This window comes from Hordeum vulgare, chromosome 7H (assembly GCF_904849725.1).
Source record: "Hordeum vulgare subsp. vulgare chromosome 7H, MorexV3_pseudomolecules_assembly, whole genome shotgun sequence".
Taxonomy (NCBI): domain Eukaryota; kingdom Viridiplantae; phylum Streptophyta; class Magnoliopsida; order Poales; family Poaceae; genus Hordeum; species Hordeum vulgare.
In genome coordinates, this window is record NC_058524.1 from 562,709,182 (window position 1) to 562,716,218 (window position 7,037).

General features: G+C 43.7%; 1 protein-coding gene across 1 annotated transcript; it reads right to left on the reverse strand.

The window, feature by feature from the left end:
- Positions 1–3,745: 3,745 nt before the first annotated feature.
- LOC123410232 (putative tRNA (cytidine(32)/guanosine(34)-2'-O)-methyltransferase) lies at positions 3,746–6,642 on the reverse strand. Its single transcript, XM_045103141.1, has 11 exons — positions 6,419–6,642; positions 6,204–6,297; positions 6,063–6,112; positions 5,937–5,986; positions 5,740–5,848; positions 5,601–5,661; positions 5,458–5,510; positions 4,984–5,076; positions 4,609–4,672; positions 4,346–4,453; positions 3,746–4,259 (listed from the first exon to the last, which is right to left on the reverse strand). Exons 1-11 carry the CDS (start codon positions 6,443–6,445, stop codon positions 4,015–4,017), a joined length of 954 nt encoding a protein of 317 aa, XP_044959076.1. The 5' UTR covers positions 6,446–6,642; the 3' UTR covers positions 3,746–4,014.
- Positions 6,643–7,037: the final 395 nt, after the last annotated feature.

Here is a 7,037-nt window from a genome sequence, read left to right on the forward strand (position 1 = left end):
GTGTTTAATGTGGCCATCGATCAACAATTGGTGGAGCTAAATGACCGTTTTAGTGTTCATACTACAGAGTTGATGACACTCTGCGCATCATTGGATCCAAGGCATGAGTCATTTGACATGTCAAAGATTTGCAGGCTTGTGGAAAAAATTTATCCAGCGGATTTTTCTAGTCAAGAGCAGGTCCATCTGGAGTCACAACTTCCACACTATTAGTTAGATGTTCACAACCATCCAGAACTGAAATCTTCGTCATCACTTGCTGATTTGACCGTTGCATTGCATAAAACAGGTAAAGCTTATGTGTACTGCGGAGAGAGCTTTTTCAGCAATGAAGGTTATCAAAACGCGTCTCCGAAGTAAAATGAGTGATGATTTTCTTCGACATTACATGGTTGTATACATTGGAAAGGAAATAGCTACAAAGTTCAATGTTAATGAGATTATTGATTTGTTCCATCGGCCGGCTAGGGGGGCGTAGATCTTCGTCCAAACTAGCAGAAATGTAGTTTTTTGTTGTTGTAAAGCTAATACTATTACATCTTTGATACACTACAATATTCAAGACTTCAAATATTTTGAAGTTATGTCTTTTGTGTGTTTCATTGTGTTCTTCGCCCCCCTCCCCCTATGTTGAAATCTTGGCTCCGCCCCTGGCCGTCTATCATGCTGTTCCAACTTGGTGAGTGTGGAATTAAGATTCGTTATGTGCTTCGTTTGTTGACTTGTTTTTCATCAATAATCCCTCCTTTCACAAATATAAGATGTTGTAACTTTTTTATGAATCGGATGTATATAGAATTATAGACACGTTTTAATGTAAACGTTTACTCATTTCAGTCCGTATGTAGCTTATATTGAAATATCCACAACTAGAAAGTGTATTCATCACCCAAGGTGCAGAATAAGTTATTCTTCATCGTAGGTAATTTTACTATCGTTTCATAAATAAATTACATTAGAAATGCAAATAGTTACATTTATAATATTTCACTACGTAAAGTTTGACATAAGAAAACAAAAATATAGGTTATAAGACCAAAAAAATCGCATTTTATGTATAATTTACACTAATTTTTTTTGTAATGTAAATAACAAAAAATATTTTTTACGGTGACTATATATTTTCTTACGGTCTGTTTTTATGTATGAAATAAGACAAAATTTGTGAAATGTAAAATTATGATGCATTGATATGAAAATAAAAGGGGATAAAGAATAACTATTCTCATCTAGGGTGACGAATAGTCAATCCCTATCCAAAGCATCTTATATTTGTGAACCGAGTGGGTAATATTTAACTGAATAACTAATGTTTCACACACGAGGATGTAGTGCTCCAGAGCCCAGTTCTGTTAAGCAGTGAATATCGTTTTGTTTCTGGCTTTCCTTGCAAATGTTAGCGGGCAGATTTTATCTACGTAAAAAAATTATGCATTAGATCTATTGTGAGGGCATCAGAGTTGCCGTTGTCTATTCTCATTGTGGGAGTAGGAGATGATGATTTTACAGAAATTAAGGTAAACATTTACTGAATATTTTCTTGTCAGTTCAGTCTTGAATGGGCTTCATGCGTGCAGTCCTTAACGGCATCTGCGGTGCCATGCGTCCAATGAAGATGCATTAGCACCTAGCAGAAATAATTCTACTTATCACATGTAGTTTACCCGCGAGAGAACCGCGAGAAATACGGCTAGTCGAGCACTCATGATGTGGGCACGCCTGACAATCAACATACCCCTATTTGACGCGATATCATCAAAGGGTTGGAGTTCTTTCGCTCAACGACCATGATTCAGCTTGGTAACGGAACCACTACGTCATTTTGGCTCGACCTTTGGCTCCCTCAATCCAACCAAACAATGGCTCAACTTTTTCCTGCTTTGTTATCCCACTCCAACAGAATCAACACCTCTGTGGCACATGTCATGGCTTCGAGCGATCTAGCCCTGGACCTGGCCCCGCGGCTATCCCATGCGGCTGAATGCGAACCTACTGAATTACGCAATGTTCTGGCACCGGTAAACGTGAATTTGGAGGTTGCTGACACGAGGATTTCGAGGGAGGCGGGCAAACCACTTACCACTAAGCTGGCATACCATGCGCTTTGGAAGGCGCAGCCAACTGACAGCATCGCCCCTGCCATCTGGAGAAACTATGCCTCCAATAAGTGCAGAGTCTTTTATGACTCGCCAAGAAGGATCGTTTGTTCACGAATGAGAGGCGGTTCCGACGGGGCATCACCACTTCAGTCGCCTGCCCTTTCTGCATTCAATGTGAAACCATGGACCACCTACTCTTCGAGTGCCGGCAGCTCGCTTCGCTATGGGCGGAGTTGGACAGTATATGTCACACTACCCCTCACGGGATATTGCATGCCTGGAACGGCGAATACAACAACAAAATACGTTTAACGGTTCTGCTGGCAGTTCCATGGAATATTAGAAACGGCGAAATGCGAAGGTTTTCAGAGATCTACACCTCGAGCTACACACTATTGCTAGTACCACGGCTGATGATCTTAGACAATGGTCCCATCGATGTTTCCTTCTCCTCTTCTCTCTTCTATATCCTCCCCCCCCCCCCCCCCCCCCCCCCCCCCCCCACATATTTCTGGTGTCTCAGGTTGTAACACCTTTTCATATAAAAAGGTTCAGGCAGGCGTAAGCCCGCCGTTGGTGCGTCAAAAAAAAACATGTAGTTTACCTGATAAACAAAGGCTGACTGCTTATTTCTCACCGCAACATGATGTCCTGCTATTATTTACCTGGCTTTCTCAGATGCTAGAACATCGTACAGTTTGCTATTCGGTGTCATAAGCCGAGAAGCGGGCTTCAGTAAGCGGCTCGAAAGCTCAACAGGACATCGTACAGTTTACTCGCATGAAGAAACATGGAGGTCACCTACAGTTTCACACATGTTTGATGTTTCCTTCGACTAACCCCGGCTGTTGATAGCACCGTGGCTATTTCCTGACCTGAAAATTAACTTTGAAACACATCACTGATAGACAACAACTTGTATGTGCAGGTCAGAAGGTTCTCCAAAGTCTGCTGGATAAACTACCTGGGCAGCTCATGGAGTACACATCCTGCCGACGCCCCGACCCGGCCCTGAAGGTGGATGGCCACACATTAGACAAACTTGGGCTGGCAATTTGCAGTGTTGGAAAAACCGAGAGATGTTTTGCCGCCAACATATTTGGGTGTGTTTGGTGGCAAATTATTGTAAAACAAAGTACTGAAAAAACAGTATTTTAGCATGTTAGTATCCACGGTTTAGCAGATACCACGTTTTTTTACATATCAAAATGTTTTGGAGACTCCCACTGCTTAGCAGCCTCCAAACTCGTAGAGTAACAAGGTTGGTAAGCAAAAGTAGGGGGGTCACAAATTCCTTCGATGGAAGAGTAGATCGAGTGATCCACTTTGAATCCTCAAAGTTTGGGATTGGTCAGAGGAATCAATGGGTGAAGGTACCTCAAATGGGAAAAGATTGGGCTAGAGGAAGAAGGGTTGCTTTTATACCCCTGGGCACCAAATCGCCGCTCTCCTTCACATTGCTTAATAATCAACTGCATTTGATTCAAGACTTTCTTCATTTTTGAATTTCTCTTAAACCTCCATTTGCCACGATCCTGATCTTCGTGCTTACAAGTGCTAGTACCCAGAACAAATTGCTTACAATGCTAGTACCTGGAACATATGCTAGCACACACGGTACAGTATGAAAAAAAAATAACCACAAGTCAAAGTACCACAATGATGATCCAGACTTATAGTTCATTACAGAGTTGCTTAACCCATGGCATGCATATGTTGCAATATCGCTCGGTTTATACCATCTCTTCTACTACATGCTATTGCCTATTTGCCTTCAAGACAGGATGAATAACCAAAATTCAGCTTCAACTTCAGCATCTACTCCACAACATGTGCTAAACATCGCCGCATGACGATTCACATGTTTCCATGTGGTGATCAGGTAGATGAGCATAAACTGCAGCTATAATGTAGTTTAGGGGTCGACATATGATTTGCTAGTATCTGCGCCGGCGCCGTGGCTAGACGCCTTCTTCATCTCCAACGCAGTTTTGTATGGCGGCGCGATGGGAGGCTGGACTGGATCTAGGCTCTGGTAGGTGCCACCTTCTGTGCTCGGGAGGGGGTATGAACGGTCCGAATCATAACCGCTGAGGTCACCGCAAGCCAGAAACGGAATGTAGACCTTGTTTGGTCCCTCCAACCATCCGCTTCGGCAATCTGCACGTGAAAATAGCATAGAGAAGTTGGTACCATGTATCATATGTTCAGCCTATTGCAGCAGTATAGCAGATCATTCTCAGTACCTAAATCATCAGCCCCAGAAGGAGTTCCCACTTTCTCCAGCAGGTGATACAAGTCTTTCTCTTTGAAGCCCTCTGGAGGTGAGTAGTTCTCGCAAACTGCAAATGCCTCTGTTTGACAAACACAAAGATAAGACCATATAAAACACACTTCCCATCTAGCGGAAAATATGATTGATGTTAAAAAGACAAAAACAACAGAATATCAGTAATGCGATAAAAAGGTACATGACAACTCATTCTCCTTTTAAGCGATGAAGGCTTACCGATACTTGAGTTACGGCTGCTTTTTGGCTTTGCAAATGTAACTTGTGAGAAGAACAACTTTAACTGCATAAAACATTGACAGCAATAAGCACTATACCGTTTCCACATAAGCACCTCGTGCAAACATCTAGACTGAATCAGTAACTTATAAATGCCACTTCTATTGAACAGCGTGTAAAATTGTAGCAATATCATGACAACTCTACCATGTACACTTGAGAGAAAAACTGGATAACAATATAGACTATTTGTAATCAACCATATACAGAAAAGACACATGAAAGCTGATGACTAACTTCCTCGATCAAACAATATGTTTCTGAAGTACATATGGAAATTCCTAACCAGACAAGAAAACCAGCACCAACCAATACCTGGCAATACAGGAGACTTGTATCTTTACCCCGGAAAATCTTCGCAACAAATTTTCCACCAACTTTGAGTACATGAGTCACAATTGTCAGTGCCTAAATGCAACATATATAAATACACAAATTAGCCAAATAAGCAAGCAGCTTGCAAATTTAATCTGCAAAACTAAGCCAAGGAAAATTGCAACTAGTGGAAAACATAACAAGTTAATGGAACCATAGTGTTACACCGTGTTTTTCTACAACATAAACAGCAACAAATTATCCAAAGGTTGAATAAAAATGATCCACTGTTCAATACAAAAATTCAAGTAAGGTATTGCACTGAAAGTAAACATTTTAAGGTAGAATGCCGAACATAAACTGCAGGGTTAAGGTAGCATTATTTTTGGACACTATCTTATGGACACTGCAATTTGCTCCAAAAAGTGTCTCTGATGTAAATTCATATGCAGAGACAGAGAAAAATATACCAACCGCCAATATAAGCTGGGACTGAACAAACTCATCCATATCATGAAGCCCAGTAACTGCAATCATCCAAAGCGAAGTAAGAAACAGAAGTACCATAAACACATGTAACATGGTTATGGACCACTTGTTCAGCAATGCAATCTTACCATCAGGGGCACCATCACAGACAACCAAGTCCGCTTTGCATCCATCGAAGTGCCTGATAACCTGGCAGCATATTTACATCTGTTACAGCAAGCAGAAGTTTCATCACAAAGAATGTATCTATGGGTCTGTCCATCTCACCACTTCCGCTGTTCGAGCATTGGTGATGTCGCCCTGCACTTGTATGACACCTTCTATAGGAGCCATCGGCTGCAGATCGATTGCGACGATGAGAGGAAGGCCGCCATCTCTGGTACAAGCATAGCACAGAAACAATCAGGCACAAAGAATGAAATTATGTTGGAACATCGGGTGTTCGCACTGACGCTGCTACTCACTTGCCGTCAGATGATAGCTTTGCCGGCAGGTACAAATTGCGGCTCAAAACCTGCAATTGCGATTGAGATAAGCAATGGAACGAACAGATGCAAGCATGGATGGGGGAAAACTGGGCGTGCGAGTACCTGGCTCCAGCTCCCAGGGGCAGCGCACAGGTCAACGGCGCGCTTCACTCCTGCACACACGAACAGCAAAATGAGAACACCATGTGGTTAATTTGATGCTGCGCGTCAGTGGAAGCAAGGTGGCAGGAAGGCCAGCGAGACCGTGGAAGATGTTGAACTCCTGGTCGATCTGCATTAGCTTGAAGGCGCTGCGAGCCCTCCACCCCTCCTCCTTGGCCTTCCGATAGTATATGTCCTGGGAAACCGACGGGCAGACCAGCGAGTCGCAGACACGGTGAGGGGCGGCGAAGCGAAACGGGGGAGAGGAGGGGAGGGGGAGGAGCTGGCTGAGAAAGAAAGAAACGGAGGTCGCGTACCCGCTTGTCTTTGGAGGCCTTGCCCATCGCGACGAGGAGCCGGGCGCAGCGCAGGAAAGGAGCGGCGCGGCGGAGGCCGACGGTGGGGTGTGCGCGGAGGAAGGAGGAGCGACCGGCGAGGCGGCGCGGCGCGGAGCGGAGCGGGTAGTCTGTCTGCTAGGTGCCGACTGCCGACTGCGGCCGGGCTGGGCTGGGCCCTCGACGGAATCGAGCCCGTTCTCTTCAGGTGGACAGACTCTGAAAGCAAGTCTACCCAAAGTCCCAAACGACCCTGAACTTAGCAAAGTTTTTCTAAAAAGAAAAGGCAACGCTACGCGTCGGTCATAGATCTTTCTCAAAGACCCGCCGTCTGGCGAGTCATAGAATTCAACACGGTCAGATTTAGCTGTCAGCTTTGCAATAAGGATGATGTTGCGCTTGAAGAGTTAATGTTACGGAACTTTTGCAACAAAGGTATTGTTGAAGAATTTTTTGAGCTGATATTGCAAAAAAGAAATCTTTCACTTTTATACAGGTGTTAGTGAACAAAGTTTTCCAACATTACAAATGTTGCAAAACTCTTTCTTGCAACAGGGAGGATGTTACAAAAAAAAGACCAATGTTGTTCGCCACGAGCTCA

What these genes read in the sequence shown, in the direction of transcription:
- LOC123410232 (XM_045103141.1), bottom strand. Translation starts at nt 6,445, where the DNA reads ATGGGCAAGGCCTCCAAAGACAAGCGG. An exon ending in AGGCCTCCAAAGACAAGCGG is followed by an intron (nt 6,298 to 6,418) that starts GTACGCGACCTC and finishes TCGGTTTCCCAG; the next exon opens with GACATATACTATCGGAAGGC. An exon ending in TTCTGGGGCTGATGATTTAG is followed by an intron (nt 4,260 to 4,345) that starts GTACTGAGAATG and finishes TTTCACGTGCAG; the next exon opens with ATTGCCGAAGCGGATGGTTG.